Genomic DNA, 22500 nt, shown 5'->3' on the forward strand with positions numbered 1-22500 from the left:
TTTTGCACTTAACGTTATTTATATGAAAATATTTAAAAACTGATAAAAGCTACAACCACGGGTTGTTTTTAGTTGTATTGTGCATGAAATTGCGCACATTTCCATATATAAAACTTTATGTAACGGCTAATTTAAAATGGTGCAAACATTACGACAATCGGACGAAAAAATTTATGATTTTTTCGGAAGAGTTACCACGCGTACGTAAGGAAAAAATTTTTTTTTCATAAATTCACCATAAATCGAAATATGGTGCTAGAGACTTCCAATTTGTTGCAAAATTAAGGTAAATGATTGAATATTACTAGAATATAAGAGTTTTAGCTTACAATTGCGTTTTTCGACCATTTCGGTAGTCAAAGTTGACCAAAGGTTGAAATTTTGGCACTTATCGTTATTTATATGAAAATATTTCAAAACTGATAAAAGGTACAATCATGAGTATTGTTTTGTTGTATTCTACATGAAATTGCGCACATTTTCATATATAATACTCCATGTAACGGCTAATTTAAAATGGTGCAAAAATTATGTCAAAGTGACGAAATAATTTCTGAGATGTGTCACTGATACTTTTTAGTGCGATAAGAAAGAAATTCGCGATGCGCGCCTGGGTAACGATTGTTAACAAAACAACGCCTTGATCCGTGAGCTCCCAGCATCCCCCAAGGCGAGTGATTCAAAAGTTTTCGCCTGGTAGACCTATAAGTATTTTTCCGCAAATTTTTAAAAAACATTTTTTATCGACGTACCATACGTCCAATGGGCACCCGACATACAATTTATGTCGACGTATAATACGTCCAATCGGTGTTAAAGGGTTAATGTATTTCCTTTTTTTAATTTAATGCCATTGATTTTAATGTCCTTATTTTGTACACTTTGTAAGAATAATTTTTAGCTGTTACATTTCTGAATTTTTAATTGTTAGTTTTTTTTTTACAATTTTATTAGGAATTTTATTTTTAATTTTAACAGCCCTGATGATGTAAATAATTGGATAATTACAAAACGTCAGAATAAAGACAGCCTCTACATCTGTGTGTCCTCTTCCCTTTATTGATGATTATTAATATGATTGACTCCTCACCCCTCACACTAAGTTATATTATATATATATATATATATATATATATATATATATATATATATATATATATATATATATATATATATCTATATATAAGTCTATCACATTACCGTGATTCATATACATATATCGAACTACGAATGTCCTTTAATATCTAATTCGCTTAACCGAGGGTGAATTTATTAAGTGATAATAGAATGGCGATCGACAGGTGCGAACCAGCGACCTCCCAATTCCAGGATTGGCAGTGAAGCCTTAAACCACCCCGACACCGCGGTGTCGGGATGGTTTAAGGCTACACTGCCAGTCCTGGAATTGGGAGGTCGTGGGTTCGCGCCTGTCGATCGCCAATTCTATTATCACTTAATAAATTCCCCCTCGGTTAAGCATATATGAAAATATATTAATTCCGAGGTAGAGCGGAATTAGATATTAAAGGACATCTGTAGTTCGATATATATATATATATATATATATATTATATATATATATATATATATATATATATATATATATATATATATATATATATATATATATATATATATATATATATATATATATATATATATATATATATATATATATATATATATATATATTGTGTGTGCACATGCTTGGAGAAATTCTGCACTTGGATATTTGCCAAATAATTTTCTCCCCATAATAATATATATTTTTCTTTTTTTGCAAATAAAAGTATTCACACTCCACACTACTTGCTTCGTACTTTAAAATACACAACACCATCTTTTATTATTTTATTCAATTAATAATAGAGATTTTTTTTATTCCCATACTAGTCATTTTCCTGAATCCAAATTTGACCGCTACAAGCCCCAAGTGCAGCTTAGCTTGGACGTAAATCCTTTAAGAGAACTGACAACATAGCTCAAAATCTGTGCCACGTTAAAGAACAAAAGAAAAGTGTAGAATGTTACAAAATATTTTAATAAGACAAAAACAAAAAATGACAATGATTATTTTGCCTTTGTTTAGGTCTGTTGTGCTTTCAAATATTAAATAAATTGGTTGAGAAAGTTTGATTTGGCAGCGCCACTTCCCACCCTGGCCCTGTCCAAAATGACAAGAAGACTTGGAAATACTATAGTAGTTTGACTATCCTACTGGCCTTTATTAAAAATACTTAAAAATCCTAATTATGCCATATGCTGTCACCATAATAGCCTTAAACTGGGCAAAACTGTTTGTTAGGTATATTTTCATAGTTCATTAACTTTGCAGTACGTATTTGGGATATGATACTCTTGTATGTCATGTGACTACTGGGTTCTGAATTTTATCAGTAGGTACTAGTATTCAGTAGAAATTTCATAGGCAAAAACTTAAGAGATTTGTCCAACTTTGAACTATGTACTCTCCATGTAGACAAGCCATAACAGGATAGTCAGTGGGACAAAACTATTTTTCGTTTCATTTTTCCTTTTGTGTATTTTTTACATGTAGTATCTCCAATTTTATTTATATCATGCCTTCCCCATTGGGATATCTTTTATGAGACCTATTTATTTGCCTGTTTATCAACTAAAACAAATGTGCACATGTTACCTTACATTTTCTTGGATGGTAAATCATTCAGTTCCTTTGACCAGTTCCCAGATCTGTTCCTATAAGTTGAAATCTTCACACACCTAATTGTTAGCCCTCCAACTACCTCCCCCTAGCTTTGTAGGTTAAATAATAAACTGAACAAGTTCATTGTTTTGAGATATTGTGCCGTTGTGGAAATGACTATTAATCTTTGAAGGGAGACCATCAGCTTTCATGCTATGGCCAGCAGATGTAGGATCAGTGTGTGCTAGTGGAACTGTAAAAATTCAGTTTGCCATTCAGGTTTGGCAAACCAGTAGTGCTGCCCAGCTAGCAGCTTTACTAGGCCAACTGTCGAGATCTGTCCCCAAAGATCATCTTCATCCAATGACATGGGTTGGTTGATGACCAAATACTACAACTTATTCAAGTCAGTGTTGAATTTCCTAATGCCTGTTACAGAGCTGCAATATCATCATCAAGAAAAGTACGTATTGGTAAAAGCATCAAGAATAGTCACACCTTTAACTTGCAGCAGTCATGTCATTGATGTCTTATCTAGGTAAATAAATCTCACCTCCAATAACTAAAGTTGTATCCAGAGGATTCCCCCAAGCAATGCCTTAAGTATTCATGCATAACCACCTGAAACTATCTGTCTCATACCATATTCCCTTTAGCATTTCCTGTACATACGTGTAAAGATTTAGTTTTTTTTTATATAGAAACATCCAACTCCTACCTGCATGGCAGTTCCATAAATTTTTAATTACTTTGTTCAAGACTTGTCCAACGTTATTGTTAAGATATACTCGTACTTATTAATCATATAAAAGAAGGAGAGGTTTTTGTATTTAATCAAATCAGCAGTAAGTTACAGGCAAGAGTGTGATGATGTAAAACCCAGAGACTGTTCCATATTTTTTTTTATGTGTTGAGATCTTTACTATTCTTTTTTAAAGGTATGGTGCCTTGGTTATTTTTTTGGTACAAGATAAACACTAGAAAGTTGCTATATCTTTGTCTTAATATGAATTTCTTTGGGCCAGATTATGCAATTCCATGGTGGTTACATTTTTCTTTTATGTTTTTATTTCTCATAAACATCCATCAGATGGCGTTGGCAGTATGGTGTGTTTTACTTTAACTTACTGGACTGGAGTGGTATTTGGTGTCTGAAAACTACTGATGTACAGTGGCTTTTTTCTTCTTAATAGGAATGCAAGAAGTTTGGATTGTGTTAAATTTGTAGTCATTAACAGTATCAATAGAGAGTTCCTTTTAATGTGGTTTAATCAAGTGCTGTCATGCCATGGTTAAACTGATATTGCCCAAGAAAGTGTATAGAAACCTCAAAGGTAAATGTTATGTTGAAGTAGTCAGCATAGTCCTGACACTATGTAAGTGTAATATGGCTCTCCAAGCTACCAACTTGTCTTTTGCAAAGACCCTCCTCATTTGATGGATGTACAGCACAATCCCTTCCCATTTCATTGCTTGCTGAAGTGTTCATGGGGCAAGGACAAGAGTTCTTGCATCAGCTGCCAGCTCTGTGACACAGGTAAGATGCTTGAAGAAAATAAGAATTTCATGGTGTAAAGGGCATGTAAAACTACTGCTTTTGTTGATCGATGATGATTTTTGACATTATCTTCCCAAATTCTACAAAAATCTACTATCTTACTAGTATTCCTACTAATGACATCGAGTTTGATGCTAAAATGCCACTGAGGCAAATTACACTATAAGAAGTGCTCCTTGCTTCCCATGATTGATGGTAATGACAGTCTTGTCTACATTCATGGAAATGGTAAGACTCCCCTTGCCGCTGCTTACTGTCGGGCAAATAGTCAACTGGATCTTGACCTTGTATGTAACAGACTATTTCAGCCTTCATTCCTTTGCTGAATATTTAGAGGCCATTAAAGACCACAACATTCAAGCAACTGAGGTCACTGACATCACACCAGACAGCCAGTACCTATGCAGCTTGGATGCATAACACACATTTTTACAGCTTCAACCTCCCTTAAATGTCCCTCAGTAATGTTCATCCAGCTCACTACCATCAGGAGGTCTTTAGCTAATATAAGCAAATAAATATGTATGTATACATATGCTGATTTTATATTGAACACATAGCAACCATTTTTTTTGCCTTTTGATACCTCCACATGAAAAATCTAATAAACATTTTATTCAAATCAGTGTATTGGATGCAGGGCTTATTAAAAATGGGTTACAGTAATCAATGAGAAGCACTAGCCATATTCACACTTCAGTGCATTGAGACAGTTGAACTTGCTCAGCGCACCAACCTAAACAGAGCAATCAACATGTAAGTGTTGATACCTTATTTTTATGTTTTCAAAATTTTGCTAGTCAAAAATGGGATGCATCTTTAAGGTTAGAGTGTTTTTGATATTGGGAAATATAGGTTAATTTCTTGTGTTTAACCCACAATTATTTGGGATGAATCTTACCTACTCTTAAAGTTAGCTTTATCTCCATGCAGTTTGCTGTGATCAGCATTTCAAAAAAATATATTGAGATGCACTTGGCTAACCTGCAAGGACTGACACTGTGGTCATCTGCTTTCCTACCAAATGGTGCTGGAATATTTATGTTCTTGTCATATATTTCTTCATGCCAACCAGTTGTACGGACAGTTGGATTGGCCTTTGTAATATTTTGATGATTTCTGGCTAATTTTCTCCTGTACGATATTGTGCCCATTTCTGTTTTGCTTTATGTCATCTACAACAAGCAGAGATAAAAGCATTAGGTTCTATGAATAGGAAAGACTTTCTGAAAACTGAATATTTAGATTTTGCAAGATGTCCACATAGCCTATGTTAGACTAAGCTGCTCATGTATGACTGTGGTTTTCTTAATACTGTAGGCAGTCCCCGGCTTACAACGGGTTCAGCTTACGACGTTCTGAGGTTACAACGCTTTTCAATTATATTTATCAGAAACTATTTCCAGGTTTACGACGCATGTTCCAGGGTTACGATGCTTACAACACCGATCTGGCAGAAGAAACATGATCCCAAAAATGCAAAATAATCAATATTTGAAGTTTTTTTTTATGAAAATGCAAGAAGAATGCAGTTTACATAGTTTTTAATGCACCCAAAGCATTAAAAGTAAGGTTTTTCATAGGATGTTTTACGATGTTCCGGCTTACGACGATTTTCGGCTACAACATGTCTCAAGAACAGAACCCCTGTCATAACCCGGGGACTGCCTGTATAAGGATTTTGAGTGATCTGATTAGAGGATGTAAATTTTGTGTGGTATCAGATGTTAGTGGCCGATAATTTAGTTTGGGCACACCATAAGCCTACCCAGTTTTCCTTTTGTCCTTTGGTGTTGCTTCTCCTACTCCATTAGCCTACCTGATAGCGTAGGTCAAGTACTCTCTCTCTCTCTCTCTCTCTCTCTCTCTCTCTCTCTCTCTCTCTCTCTCTCTCTCTCTCTCTCTCTCTGTGTTACTGGTTGGAAGGGTTAGAAGTGGCAAATCACACAACAGAGTACTATAAATAAAGGAAATGTTCCCTTAGTATACTGATTGGGCTTTTAGAACGAGACATACTATTGGATACAAGGATTAGAAATGCAAATCACAGAGCAGGATTTAGTGCTGCTAGTTGTTGATTGCCTTGTAGCTCTGATGCTTTTTGAGGAAGTTTCACCTCATTTTTTTATGTTTGCTGATATTGTATATTCTATAACCAAGTTTTGCGAATTAATCTTTATTTCTGTTTGTGTATGTACCATCAATAGTGTATTAAATACATTTTAAATTTGCATATATATTTTTCTCTCTACTTTACAGTGTTAGTTTTCACAAGTATCTGTGAGCTATTTATTTTCAAGGATAAGAGTTTAAGATATTCACAGGGACCTGTGATCCCTAACCCAACGAATATAGTGGTTCTACTTATATATGACATTTTTCTCAAGTTATAAAATTTTGAAAGCTCCCAAGCAGCTAAGATACTCCCTGCCTCCCTAGTCTACTCTCCCAGACCTACAACCCCCTCATGTGATAGCAAAGTGTACTAACTAGGAAGAGTGTTACCTTCACATTTTTTCTGCTATATAATGTTGCAGACCAGTCAGAAGGCTTTTTTTTCCTATTGAACAGCATATAGTACTGTATATATCCATGTATATTTTTGGGGGGCTGAGGTTGTATGCAGATAGTGTATATGTATGTATATGTATGTGGATAATCAGAGGAACACCATGAATATTATCAAAAGTTAGGTTACTGAGACATTTAGGTAACATTTTGGGACTGATGGCTCTCTCAAAGGATCTGTTCTTCTGAAATTTTATCCATGGAAAAGTCAAGCTGGATAGGTAGGTGAGAACATAACTGAGGCATTAATGAAAAGTAAATGACAGAGAGCAAAGCAGCTGGATTCAAAGGGACATTACAAAAACCTTCAGTTCTGGCCTACGTAGGCGGTAGTGCCATCAGTGTACCTCATACAGTACACTGTAAGCATTGCTTTAGGTTCTTTGCACCATGCCTATGACACCTAGCTGCAACCCCTTTTATTCCTTTTACTGTACTTCCATTCATATTCTCTCTCTCTCCATCTTGCTATCCACCCTTTCCTAACAATTATTTCAATACTGGGTAACCTCATAGGTCCCAGTGCTTGGCCTTTTGCCTAAATTCTGTATTCCATTCAGTTCTATCTGCAGTATGCCATGCACAATATATTGTAAGCAATGTCTCCTCATGATGTTTGTCTGTGTAACCTGTCCGTCAGATATAAGCTAAAATAAAATTTGTTTCTGTTTCTTGAAGGGTTGTAACCATTGTCAGACCCATAGGTGTTTATGTTAACTACTTGTTTAGTTGTTTGTGTACATACGTTATCTGAAAACAACTTAACTACTCTACTGTAAATATCCAATCTATTGTAACATTACTCGTATGATATTTATCTTTTGTTTACTTAACTATAAAACTGTAAATAAGTTAGTCAGTGTATATAGAAATTCTAAAGGAATAGGAATAAAGCACAGCACGCAGTTTCTGGAGTTTTATATTTCTACCAAAGGAAATCAACAATAGGGAAGGTTTGGAATTGGGCAGCCATGCTTATAAGTGTATTTACTGTAACATCATGTCCTTTTTCATATTCAGATTATGCAAATACTTCTGAATGCTGGGGCTGACATCAACTGTCAAGACTGGATGGGACGAACTCCATTGCACTGGGCTGCCAAGGAGGGTTCCATTGACACGGTCCAGATGCTGTTAGATCACAAAGCCAACACTACTATCATTAATAAAGAGGGCCATCTTTACTCCAGTCTGGTAAGGTCCATCATAAGTTCAGTTTCTATATAGTAGGTCATTCAAGTTCAATGTTCTTCACTAAATTTGTGTATTTAACCAAATAGTATGTCTTATTGGTAATCAATTTTGTGCAGGAGGTGTTAAGATATGGAGAGGAAGGTAGAAGGAATTCTGCCGATGCTTCGCAGCATCAGTGTATAGACTAACTTGAATACATGAATGAATTGTGGAAAGTTTCATAAAGTATGGTACAGCAAATGGTGAGCACAAGAAAATGAAGTTTACACCTTGAAATAAATAGTAGGTATGGTTGATATAGTAAGCTAATGACAGAATGGACTAGAGGAGGTTTCTATATATATATATTTTTTTAGTTTAGACATTTTCAAGGGAAGGAGAAAGACTGATTATGCTAAATTGAGAGTCACATACCTGGTAGTGATTGCAAGGAAAAAGTGATTAGTATTGCTGTAATGTATACATACAAGTATTAACAAGCAATTTGCTACAACCCTTTTAAGTGTATGAAGTTTCTGTGGATTTTGTAAAGTGACTCAATACTTTGAGATTAAAAGTAGCACAGACTAATATCTTGTCTTTCAAGTCACTCCCTCTCAAACGTGGATATGATTACTATTTTCTTTTTACTGAACTTATATTTGTTACCAAATATGAGTAACTTACTCTGATGGAAAGGATCCCTCCCTTTGTTTAATAACATACTATTTATACATACTTATTCCAAGAAGGAGGCCAGTAGTACCTAACAATTAAGTCATAACATAACCAGTAATGGCTCATCTTTCTTTTCAGTTACTGAAGCATTTATATTTTGCCGTTCGGCACAATGATGCTGACAAAGTAGTGAGATTGGTCATGGCTGGTGCAGACCAGTTTGCAGAGGTTGAAGGAACTGGTGTCAATCCCAGGGAAGAAGCCAAAAGACGTGGTTTTTATGACATCCTTAGACAGATGGCATCTTTAGTTGAGAAAAAACCTAAAAGCGAAGAAGATAAAACTGTGGTACTTGAAGATATTTATAAGCTGTTTGAAGTAAGTAAAGTTAGAAAGTGGCAACCTGTTTGTATAGTCAAAAAACTGTTTTAGTATTTTGAACTGATAAAAGAAATGAAAATATTCGTCCTGTCCTTCTTATACTATATTTTGAAAAAGAAATATAATGAATATCAGAAAAAATGACATTCCCATTGTTTCTTTTTAACTTATTTGTTACCCCTCCTCCTTATGTTATCCTTCAAATCTCCATTTTGTCCATTTAATCCAATAATGTCTTTGTGAATAATTTTGCTTACTAGCATCATCTTTATTTTTGCAATGTTCAGTCACTTAGGGTAAGTGTTGCTTCCTAGATTTTACTTAAAACTTATGTAAATTTTTTCTTTGTTAGCTTTACCTGATGATCACTTTTGTAACCTTCACAAGAATTTTTTAAGTCGTTTGTTTGGCCTTGCTTAACCATCAGGGCTTTAAAACTCCCAGTCAGACTTACAAGGCGCCATTAGAGGCCGCAACACCAGACAAGACTCTCAGTGTAGGACTAGCCCGTCTTGTCTTGTTTACCTCTTTCTGAGGCTTTAGATTCTGAATGCATGTATACTAATTTAGGATGCAATTATCACTGAGGATGGGGACTTCACTACTTCTGAGGAGGATCTACGGGAGTCTGAAGAAGAAGAAGAAGAAGAAGAAGAAGATGAAGAAGATCGAAATGAGTCAGAGGAGGACGACTACGCTGACGAATCGGACGCCTACTGGAAAATGTCAAATGCTTATGAAGTTCTTTCTGTTAAAGAGGCATTTGGAGAAGAGGACTGTGGTTGGCTGAAGGAGTTTGAGGAGAAACCAAAAGTTATCTCGGCAAAGGAACTTCTTGAAGAGGAGCAAGCTGCATTCTGGGACACATGGCAAGAGAAGCAGAAAGTAATATCAGCTAAAGAGTTCTTCAAGGAAGAAAGTAACTGGTGGGAAAATGAGGATGAGGATAAAAATTCCAATGAAGAGAAGAATGAAATTTCATCATCTGACTTTAATAGGAATGATGAATGTTGGTGGAGAGATGCTCAAGAAAATTTGGATAAGCCTAAGGCTGTATCAGCAAAAGAATACTTTAAAGAGGAAGAACCTTGGTGGATAAGTGGAAAAGAGAACAAGGAGGAGGAGGAGGAAGAAGAGGATGAAGAAGGTTCTCCCAAAGAATATTACACACATGATGCACCATGGTGGAAATCTGAGTGTCAGAACTCAAAGACAGTATCAGCTAAGGAATTCTTTAGAGATGACAAACCTTGGTGGCAACAGGATAAAGTTTTGGCAAAAGACTTCTTTGAAGAAGAAAAGCCTTGGTGGCAAGAGGATGGCTCAGAAAAGATTGTTTCTGTAAAGGATTACTTCAAAGAAGAGGTACCATGGTGGCAACAAAGAAATGAAAAGGTGATTTCTGCTAAGGAATTTTTCAAAGATGATGAACTTCCTTGGTGGTACACAGAAGAAATGCAGCCAGACAAACCAGAGGGATTAAAAAAAAGTTTGGCTACTGTTCGATATTATGAGAGATATTTAATCAACAAGCAAATGTGTGAAGAAAAAGGTGAATGTATTGAATTTGAGTCAGAGTTATCTGGTGATGAAATAGAGGAATCTACTCGAACAGATGACTATGAAGATGCAACAGATAGCCTTATTAGCAATAGTAGTACTATGTACAGTGCAAGTGAAGGGGAGAGACCCTTAACTAACATTGTATCAGATCACATTCCATGGCAGAGAAGTGATAAAGAAGGGGGCATAAGAAAAAATATACCAAAGGCAGATGACTTTTTCCAAGAAAAGCATTGGCTGGATGATGCCAGTGAAGCCAGTGAGCCCACAGAAATGTTGGATATGGACATGAGTGAGATGAGTGAAATTGTCACAGCATCTGAATTTTCCCAGTCTGGATCATGGAATCAAGATAGTGATGCTAAAGATAGAGAAGAAAATGAAACAGATGAAGAGGAGGGTGAAAGTCTGGAAGAGGAAGAGGGGGAGGATGAAGAAGAAGAGGAATGTGAAGAAGATGGGGAAGAAGAAGAGAAGAAGAAGAAGAAGAAGAAGAAGAAGAAGAAGAAGGAGGAGGAGGAGGAGGAAGAGAGAGAATCTAGAGAGGATGTTTGTGAAGAGGTGAGTAGTGGTGAAAGTGAGGCTCTTAGAAGTGAAGATGAAATTGATGACATATCTGAAGAGGAACCTGGATCAAAATCATCACTTGAAAATATAGAGGCAGTATTGCATGGAGATAGGAAGGGAGAAAGTCAGCCTTCAAAAACTTCAAAAATACTGACAAAAGAATGTTTCTCACAACAGGGAAACATACCGTCAATTGTTCTAGATGATAAGGAGCTAGATAAAGAAACTCTTGATATAAAGAGTACAGGCATATCAGAAGAGTTCCACTCAAATCTTATTATTCCAAAAGTGGTGAGTAACTCATATGAATCATTAGAGAAAAGAACCCCTAACATAGATATAGAAGTAACTAACCATGATTTTCTTACAGGTCCTATTCATTATTCCAATAGTGTTCATAACACAGAAGGAAATCTACAAAAATCAGATTCTCAGACAAGTGGTTATGATTCTAGCTTATCATTTTCAGATAGTAAGATCAGAGATTTACCAAATGATTCTGGAAATGAACACCTGTGTGTTGATGAAAATGCTGAGGACACTGACTTGTCAGATACAATGAATCTTATGAGTTCAGAAACTACGGAAAGTATAGAGGAATCCATTTGCTTTGGTGAAGATGAAGAATGTGAAGATGTTAAGAACTCTGTGAATGATATCCAGTTGGCTGTAAATGAATTGAAAGAAACAGGTCAACAACTAACTGTACAGAATGTCATCAGCCAAGATAATGTTACATCTGTTGCCAAAGATCAAACGATAACAGAAATGGAAGATAATAAGGTTTTCATTCATATGGCATGGGACAAAGTTGGCAACATTAATCCATGCCAAACAAACCTTCCAGAAGAACCAGAGTCTCAGGATATAGAAAGTGTAAGTATTCAGAAAACAAGTCATCTTTCAGATCAACCACCAATAGCTGCAGATGGCAATATTACTTCTGAAGATACACGGGATAATGATGAAAGCAGAGGCATGGATGAAGAAGAAGTACAAAGTTATGCTTCTGTTGTCAAAAGAAATTTGGAAAAAAGAGCCATCAATAAGATGGATGATTGCCTTGCTAAGTTTGATGCTAGCCTTGCTTCAGTAGGTGCTAAGTTAACAAAAGAGAGTTCAGAAAGAACATCAAATAGTGGTAATCAGGAAAGATTGAGTGACTGGAAGGAACAAACATATGCTGCGATAGTAAAACGAGGAAAAAATACACAAAATATAGATAGTAAAACTATATTACAAGAGTCTCCTGGGAACAACATGTCTTTTAGTGAACAAAAAGCAAAAGAAGAAAGGGAAACTAATCAACTTTTCAAAGTGCATGTCTATGTTCCAGAAAAAGAATCAGAATTTCCTGATTTAAGCACTGAAAAGCGTTGTTTCTCTGATATGGCTGAAGAAATAATTCGTACAAAAAATAATGATGCTGAAGGAGATCCTTGGAAGTTTAGAAAATATGTTAGCAATTTGTCAAAGGAACACAATTTAGAGGTAAATGATGGCATATCTAGCCCTGAAAAAGATGCATATACCAAAATATCAAAAGACTGTGGAAAAAGTAATGAAAGTGAAAATGATTTAAGAAAATTTAGTGATACTAGAACACATATAAATGACAAAAGTGTTAGTGAAAATAATATAAAAAAGGAAGGAGAGAATGAAGACTTGTGTTGGGTTGACACTGAAAATACACTAAAACATAGTGAAAATGTTGCTGAATCGGATAAAGAAAAGGAAACTGATTCACTGTTGGATGACAAGAACTTGCAGCAAGAAACTCCCAATGATAGTGAAGAAATCAGTGGTAAAGTACATTCTAGTGAGAACAGGGAGTTATCACGGGAAAGTTCTGTAGAGAGGGTTCCTGCAAGTGAAAGAGGTGAATCTCCAAGTATCCATATGGAAAAGAGTCTTTGGCGGTGCAGTACCTACGATGCTATGAGCCTTAGTGAATATGACAATATAGCCTTTATGGTTAAAAAAGACTCTAATTCTCCAGCTAGTTGGGGGAACAAGAAAAAGAGAAAAGAATGTGAGGGTAATACCAGTTCCCTTAACCAAGACTTTATCAGTCACAATGATTCTGAAAATAATGTTCAACAGATTATAACCTCCACACATAGTAAAGGCACTGACAACCAATATGTTAATACCACAGAAACAATAAATATTCAATTATCAAATGAATGCATAAATTCTGGATTATCGACTGAAAGCACAAACATCGAACTATCCCCAGGAAAAGATATTGAATCATCAACAGAGAACATAAATATTGGAATATCAAATGGAAGAAGAGAGAATGATACTAAAGAATATACAGTAATGACAGAAGATATAGATGTAAAAGAGTGTTCCCAGTCCTTGAACAAAATAGACAATGTTCTCGAGCATCACGATGTACCTGGAGCTCCATGTGTGCTGTTATTGAGAGAGGACAAAATTCTAGGAGCTGAGGCTTGCACTAACCTTAGTGAAACTAGTTGTAACCAGGACCCATCAGTAGCCCCTCATCGGAATAAGGAATCTAGTTTGCTGTGTCACAAAGTGAAATATAATTTTGATGAAAATAGTGCAGACACAATACCAACATCTCCTCATGCTCTGTACCAGCCCACTAACCCCACTTTGTATGATCCAGATAAGAAAGAGACCAGTAAAGTAGAGGCAGCTGTCAATAAAAAGCCTGATGAGCCGAGGCTCCAACCCGTTCCAAGTAAACGGAGCAAGGAGGTCAACAAGAAGGATAAAGAGAAACAGAAACAAAAAGAGGTAAGCACGGGCTGGAGTAACATGTTCTCATTTACATCTGCCATTGTGCTTCTGCAAAATTTAGCATTTATTTATTTTATTTTGATACCTCTCATGAAACTAATAGCTTCACTGATATAGTATGTAGATCATATGCTTATACTCTGGAGGAGGAAAACCGTAAAGAAAATTTGTTTGTCCAAAGAATGGATTTTAAGGAAAGTGGAAGTAATTACCTTGAATATACTTTTGCTATATACATTTAGCCTCCTCATCACTATCTTGTATGATTATCCCTCCTGATCAAAGACAAAATTTGAGTGCCTGTATGTCACCGGCTTACGGCGGATTCGATCTTACAGCAGATTTTCAGCGCCGTAGCATAGTAACATATTGTTGCATCAAATTACGGCACCATAAGTGCCATTGATGGTGCTAACGGCAAGAATAGGCACCAAGTTAGCTCTGCTTACGGGGCTGTAACTTGATGCAGCATCAAGTTACAACGCCGCAAGTGCTGTTAAAGCACCGATAACGGCGAAACTCTGACTTACGGCAGAAATCAACTTACAGCTTGGTGCTGGAACGGATCCTCTGCCGTAAGTCAAGGACCTACTATGTTTTAATAGTTTACTTGTGATGCGATATTGATACAAGTGAGTCGATGAGGAGCATGAATTCTGTCAGGGGGCTTGAATATGATGTGGGTGTCTAATGTCTCTTACAGTTGGCTGTGGCGACTGGCAAGGTAGATCCTGTCCGAAAGTCCTCCTCTTGCAGTGTGAGCTGAAGCTGTGTACTGTAAATAACGTTAAATTTTTGTACTAAAGCTTCGTTTATTTACAGAAAGCACTATAGCAACTTAATCAACTGATCAAATTGAAAGCCAATCAAATGGCAAAATTTCTGTTGAATTTGTTACATAATTAGCTTTGGTGTTTTTGGTTGACTAAATTGATTCAGAAGTCAACATTAATTCTCTAATGAGTTTAAGATCTTTTATTTTATTTCATTATTATTATTATTATCGTAAGGACTGTACATGCAGCTTACGCATACTTTATTCTCACTGCCATGGAACAAACTAAGATTTTTTTTAAAACTTGCTTGTCTGTAACTATGATTATGTGAGCCAATATGGATCTCACACTCATATTTTTAATTTAAAAAGTCATATGCAAAGTATAGGTGCATGGATGCATGATTATCTTAATTTGTAAGTTAATATGCTGGCAAAGTACATAGTAAATGAAAATATTGTCTCAAAAAGGAATCAGACTTTCTTCAATAAAATAATTAAAGTTTTAAAATTTAGTTAACTCAAAAGTGCATAAAATGGTGTACAATACGTATAGGATTATGTAAAGATAATCAGTCTTCAGTATATTGTTCCTTTAGGAACAATGACATTCAGCATTCATTCATGCAGGAAAAGCAAGGAGAAGGCAAATGATTACTCTAGTTCGAGAACGTATCTTCCATTCCATCATCAGAGTGTGCATAACCTTTCCTGTATAAACGGCTTCGTGAAGACAACCCTCGGTCCTTTTGTTGGACTTTTACCTCGACCCATTGTCAGATTTACATACCTGCAAATGACATCCACGTAATGGACCATAAATCATAGAATATTTTTTTTTTTATTTCAAAGTGTCATAGTTAGTGCTTACTTGACCCTAAGCTTGATTTTGCAGTGCAGTCAATTACATTCAATAAGTCAGTCATCCAAGAGACACTTGACTACTGTAGCTTTTGGAATAGGTATTTTAGTAATGATGCAGCTGTAAATTAATTATTTTAAAATAATTTCTAATTTTCTTCTAATTATCTTCAATCTTTGAGTCACCTTATCATTCATTGTATTCAAAGTTCTCAAATGATGATCAAAATGAAAATAGACCATGATAGAGTATGGTTCATTATGAATGCTATTTTACTGTGCTTCTTTAAGCAGTATTCACTGAGTAAATTTTGGTATATTAACCAAAAAAATCATCTAGGCGTTAAAGAAAGATTTTATAGTGAAGCATATTTCTCCTGTTCTGCATATTTTTCTCAGTTTATTAGCCATACAGCCTAAAATCAGTATGGTCGTATAGGCACCAAATGAAAGCATATGAAAGGCACAAGCAGAAAGAGGATCACCATCCAATGTTTTCTAATGCACCTAATTAATTCTTTGTGAAGGATAAAGAGATCATCAAATCTTGAGAATGTCTTGACAGTACGACATTGTACAAAGCAAAGCCAAAGAACAAAACAATAAGTGTTGCTCATCTCTCAGAGTCTTGTATGGTGCTGTTGGGAGTTCTTTAGGCTGCCACAACTAACTCTTTAATTAAACTCTAAACAAAATTAATAAATCATAAGCTGCAATCACAGCATGTCAATCCTAAACAGTTGAACTGCGCTTGTCCACTGCTGTTTAGTTTTTATTGAGTTGACTTTTTGAACCATCCAGAAAACAAGGTATAATTTATACCCATCCCTCCTACCTATGCTTCAGCATATTGCTGATATCCCAAAAAGTTCCTTCTGTTTTTTAAAATTCTAGATGGCTGTTTTCTAGAATCTTACCCATTTTTTGTCGGGTTTACTTATTTTGATAACCTTAAGGCCACTGTGTCAGCCCTGGATGTACATATCTGTTGTTTTTAGGATCTGTATTATATTATATTATGTTCTTAGAATGACTGGATCACCTTGTTGTAAGTTCCCTTATATTTCATTTTGTATCTTAACCATAATGTTCACAAAGTAATGTGCATTACAGATTACAAAGCCTTGGGAGTTATCACCTGATTCCCGAAAATTTTAATTATAAAGGAAGGTGAAGCTTTATGTGTTTTGATACACAAAATTAACATACAATTCACTCAACCTTCTTCAGTTCTGTATAACATTAAAATCATTGTATATCTTCATGATGAAGTATCATTAACCTACAATTTGAATTAGGTATCTGTATTATCTTTAATATTGTAAGTGTGAAGTTTCTTTACAGGAATGCAGTTCAAGAAATGAAGCAATTGCCATCTAGTTGAAGTAGGAGAATATAACAACTTAATCATATATAATCTGAATGAATTTGACTGAAATCTTCATTCAAACTTTATTACAAGAAAGCTTTGTCAACTTTGAACATCAGAAAAATGTTCCAATGTACCTGTATCAAGTAACTGAAATTCTCTCCAACATTTTTATTTGAGTTTGTATGGTCCTACAATATTTCATAAACCAGTGTATAGTAATGAATCTACAATTTCATGGGGATAAGAAAATTTGATGGTATCCTTTATAGGTGTGAATGACTAAAAGGGTGTCTTGTTTTCAGGATACTTATAAAAAAAGCAGGCAGTCCTTGATGAAGACCATATTTATGTCCATGCATGCATTCCAGTGAAATATGTGGTAAGATTTTAGTCACAGGTCTGTTTATGTACACATATGGAGAAGAAGATCCAGTTATTTCATACTTTAAGGTAAGAGTGCAGATTGTTACTTGGTTTTAGTAGAGATTTTTATTTATTTGCCTACAACATCTAAATGTAAAAGGTAAACTTACAAAAGGTTGAGAAATGTAAAAAGAATCTGTCACAAAAAACTGTCCTAATGTCTGGTGAAGGCACAACAGACATTAAGCCTTACTCCTATGCAATGGATAGGGTTGTGATGGCACTCCAACAAATCATAGCTGTACCTGTTTACTGGTAGTGTAACAGTAAAACCTATTCCTGCTTGCTCTTAATTTATATGTCAAATTACAAACCCACAGGAGTCTGGTATACCAAATGAAAGATAGGATGATGAAAACATCCTTTCTAAGATGATGCAGGGGCATATTGAAAGAATGTTGCTGTTCATCATCTTCATCATGAGCAACAACATACTTTCTTTTGTCATGGTTTGAAAAGTCATATACGTATGTGGCACTCTCCTCTGTTATTTGTGTCCAAGGTTGCCTTTATGAAACCACTGCTTAACTTGGTCCAGGAGTGTGATCGTTACTGGCCTCAAAACCCTCAAAAACACCAAGAATGTCCTTGGTATTCTGGGAACTATTTGAGCTGTTGGCAATCATTTGGATACTGATCATCCAGGCTTTAGCCCAGAAGTGAATAACAGAAGGAACAAAATTTTCATGTCTACAAGTGTCCTGGCTCATGGATATCTTCATCCTTCTCCAAAATGGCCATCATGACTTGCTTATGGAGCTTTACCTTTTACAGGAAAAAACAAATTCTTGAAGATCAACACAGGAGACCATGCTTTGGGGCTCAAATAAAAAATTTCCAACATGCTATCCCTTACATGGTACTATAAGAGTTAATGAGAACAGTGTGTTTTACTGATAACCACATGCATTAAGCAATGATAGATATGAGGATTTGCACAACAAAAGGTGGACATTTACTCTTTTCTAACTTTGTGCCGAGGGTGATTTACTCCCTTGTACCAGCCAAATATTTTTAGGAATGCCAGACTCATCAATGCTGTAGGTGCTAAAAAGCAAAAGCTCATGCTCATCACTAATTTTAAGTATGCAAACTCTAAATTCTTCATAACAATGCATATCAGCTGCCAATGTCTCTCCTGGATACTGCAATTTGATAAGCCATGAGTATAACTTGGATGTGGGATCTCCAGGATTGCGTTTAAGTTTTATAGGGCCTGCCTTCAAGGTGGCCACTAACTTGTACGGTATAAACAATTCATGAACAGCATGTGGAAGGGTTTAATTTTGTTTGTTTGTATTGCCTTTTTTAAGTTACCTTCCCATAACATGTACAATGTAAGTAACCATAATCTATTTCCAGAGGTGGTAATCTTCCGAATTATTGATATCAGTGACCATTTATTACCTGATATTATATTGGTGGGCAGCAGTGTTTATTTTCATGCCACATACTTTTCCAATCAATTCTGTTTCTTTTTCTATGAATATTGAATTCTTTGTGAGTTTCTTTGGAGGTGCCATGCTTATAATACGAAGGGCAAAACACTAACCAAAAAACCTGAGAGATTAACAAATATGAGAATGTCCCAAACACATCCCAAATTAAGTTATTCTGACTAATCAAATGAAGAAAGGCAGCATAACTGTAAAAAACTTGAAGAGAAACTGATGGAGTGCAATGTGTGGGTATGTGGGCATCAGTGGGAGAAACACTGGGGGAAAATACATGCAAATATTTATAAGATTGTCATTAATATTGGTGCTTATTTAGGGGTGATAGAAATTTGGGTTGTTGAAGAATATAGCATACTTACAGACGTTGTCACAAGGGATTTGGTGTCGCTGGTAAACATCCAGGTTGCTGCAGTACCAGTCAGTGGAGTGTGATGATGTTTGTGTGTAAGGAACTGTGAGAGGGACACAGCAGCATCTCTACTATCCTTCTTCCCTCCTCCCTCCCTATTTTGTGGGCGGAGGGGCAGGGCAAGTTAGGTATCAAGTGAATGCTATGCAACTGCAAGAAATTAGATGGAATAAATGTATCAGGGAGGTGGACTTTAGTTTAACTTAATAGGAAAATGGAGATTATGAGAAAATATGTTACAGGAGACAAAGTGAAGCAAGCACTTCAGGTCATGTTTTCGGTGACCAAGGAAAGTCATTTCATTAAAAATCTAAATGGTTGTAGATCTGCTTGCTGACATATCCAGTGTTACTTTTGATGGTAGGAGGTATCAAGGGAAACTAAAGATAATTGTTAGTGTAAAGATATTTTATTTCACATCCTTACAACGCTACCATCTGTACAATTTATAATGATAATAATGTTGATCATGTCTAGCAATTACAAGTCTTAAAAGGATGAAACACTGCTTTGGATTGCTATATCTCAGATGAATTTCTGAATAGGATGAGATTAGGCCGTCACTGAATGAAGCTTCCATATTATCAGGAAAGAAGAGATGGGAATAAAAAGTGCAGAAGTAAGACACAGGAGAAACTTCAATAACAGTAATGATTAAAGGGATAATTATAAATCAGAAATCAAAGGAAACCATAGTTCTGAATTCAGGTCGTCTACATTGGACATGACTCATTTCCTGAGTGTTATTTTATGTAGGTGAAACTATTTTGTGTTCACAAAGTCTATAAAGGTCCAGAAAGGATTTGAAGGACATCAAATCATTAGAGCTTTGTTCATTCCTCTTTCCAAGTGCTATATGTCATTATTCCTTATGGTTCTAGAGGATGTCAGACTTATATATTCATGATTTTTAGAAATGCAGTGCCCTTATTCCTGCGTAATAGGAATTTTACTTTTATATTTTACTTACCATGTCTTTGGGTGTTTTTATGTTCATGAAGATGGTATAATCCCACCTAATGGGAAATTACGAGTTATGGTAATCAACAAAAATGATAAAGATTTACTCTTTCTTAGCTACAAGTTTAGCAATTGCATACAGGAAGAGGCTGAAGATTTAGTCTTTAACTACAAGTCATTCTCTTTGGACATTTCCAATTCTTGAATGTCTTAATTTTTTATTGATTTGTATGTGTTTGTGTGTGTGTGTGTGTGTGTGTGTGTGTGTGTGTGTGTGTGTGTGTGTGTGAGAGAGAGAGAATGAGGGTAATTACTCAAAGTCAAGTTGTTCCGGAAAAACCTTTTTTTGCAGTTTTACATGTTGATTTCAAGATCCTCCTTGAAGAGATACCACTCACTTTCAGAAGTGGAAATGCAACATGGAAAATCTTTTGGCATTTTGTCTGAGCATATCATCTTCAAGTATCAACCTTAGACTTCTTGGAAAGTCAACAGTAATATTATTTAATATTAGCCAAGTTTTATTTCATTATTCTGGCGACTATTAGATATGCTTAACAGAAATAGGAAGGACACTGGATTATCAAATACATTTTTAGAAATAAGAATAATTTTTAAAAAATATATGATTTGGGTAAATCTGTTAGCCAATCAGGAAATGAATGATTTCGTTTATTTTCCCAGACTGTAAATGGAATAATGACAGATTTAGCATTATATTGTCTAGACTTGCCAACTTTTGTTCAGATGAGTTACCAAAAAATATGTGCTAAAACATGCACCTCATTGAAATTAAACATATAAAATCCACATACTCAAAACTCTGCTGAACAACTGGCAGGAACTTGTGAAACATGCACTATTTCGTTGCAAATAAAATACTTGACATGACTATATATATATATATATATATATATATATATATATATATATATATATATATATATATATATATATTATATATATATATATATATATATATATATATATTTATAAGATATAAAATTTACTGCATACAATTTTAATGTTTACTACAATTCTTTCAGGTACAGAAGAGTAAATTATCAATTTCCTGCCATGCAAAACATTTCTTACCTGTATTGAAAACACTGACATAATGAAAACATTAATATGCAAAAGTTGATAACGGATCTTGTATTTTCAAGTTGATTTTTATAAAAATTCTATAATGAGAATTATTTTCAGATTGAAATCTTACATAAAAGCAGAGGACATCTTAAGGGCAGTTTTGCAATATTGTCAAAATTTCTTAATCCCAGGCAATGGCCTTTGGATATATTTACAAAGTATTGCGAAGAGGACACCATAAGACATGGTAAATGAAGCCTTTTATTTTCATCAAAGCAGCAAAACACATTTCCCTTTTGAAGAAGAATGTGCGTCATTCATTTGTTATTGCAGTACAAGTTTTTTCATAGACTTGAAAGAAGGCCTCAGAAAGGAAAAGTAAATGCAGTGACTGGATACAGTGAAAACGACCACTCCTCTGGAAATCTTGAAGACTCCAAAAGCCTTGATTTAAAAACTTCGAACAGGCATTACATCAGAAAGACCCCATGCAGCCCCTCTGATAGGAAGCTATCAGTCAGCATAGCATGAAAGGAATTTGGAAAGCTTTCTTCCTAAAAAATTTGAGTTACGCAGTCTTAAGAATGAATATTGGATATTAACAGCACAGATTCTACAAGTGGCTTACTCTTTTGTCAAATAAAATTTGATATAATTTTGCTTGTTGTACAGTTCATTTTATCTGGACATGGCACATGCGTGTCTCTTTAGACTCAGTGATGGAGTTCTAGTGGCTTCCCCGAGAATGGTTTACCTGTAGTGAATCCCAGAAGGGTCTTGGAAGAAATTAAATATATAACCCATGTGACTGCTGTACAGAGAAGCAGGTTTGCCAGGCACAAAAGTTCCTTACTCTCCCTCTGTGTTTTTCCAGAAAACAGAGCCATACAATTCAAACTCGCAAAAGTAGTTGACATTTTTTGCAGGAAGAGAAACTAGACAATATCTCTTCTACTGAATTTTGTATTAATACTCCATTTTTTGGTCGAAGTATATACTGTCACTCTATTTAAGGAAAGTGCAAATCAGTCCTTTGTACAGGTTAAGGGAACGGCTTATTCACTTAATCATGTTGCCAACACGTTATGGAAAAACTATCATATTTGCCGCCCCTCTCTCTATATGTATGATATAAAGTCATTGAGTGGCATTATTTTCTAACACAGAAATCAACATCCGTGCATGAAACCATCTTACTTACCCTAGTCAATTTCATACGAAGCTTC

The 22500-nt window shown here is 35.3% G+C and overlaps 1 protein-coding gene across 1 annotated transcript in view; it reads left to right on the forward strand.

The window, feature by feature from the left end:
• Positions 1–17086, forward strand: part of LOC135207300 (titin homolog) — a gene marked incomplete in the record, with an annotated part of 153910 nt that extends 136824 nt beyond the window's left edge. Inside the window, 5 exon segments of the mRNA XM_064238973.1 lie at positions 7812–7985; positions 8781–9020; positions 9284–9319; positions 9594–13925; positions 16909–17086. Of these exon segments, the coding sequence (XP_064095043.1) occupies positions 7812–7985; positions 8781–9020; positions 9284–9319; positions 9594–13925; positions 16909–16944 (4818 nt within the window).
• Between the last annotated feature and the right edge of the window lie 5414 nt (positions 17087–22500).

This window comes from Macrobrachium nipponense, chromosome 32, assembly GCF_015104395.2.
Source record: "Macrobrachium nipponense isolate FS-2020 chromosome 32, ASM1510439v2, whole genome shotgun sequence".
NCBI classification, from domain to species: domain Eukaryota; kingdom Metazoa; phylum Arthropoda; class Malacostraca; order Decapoda; family Palaemonidae; genus Macrobrachium; species Macrobrachium nipponense.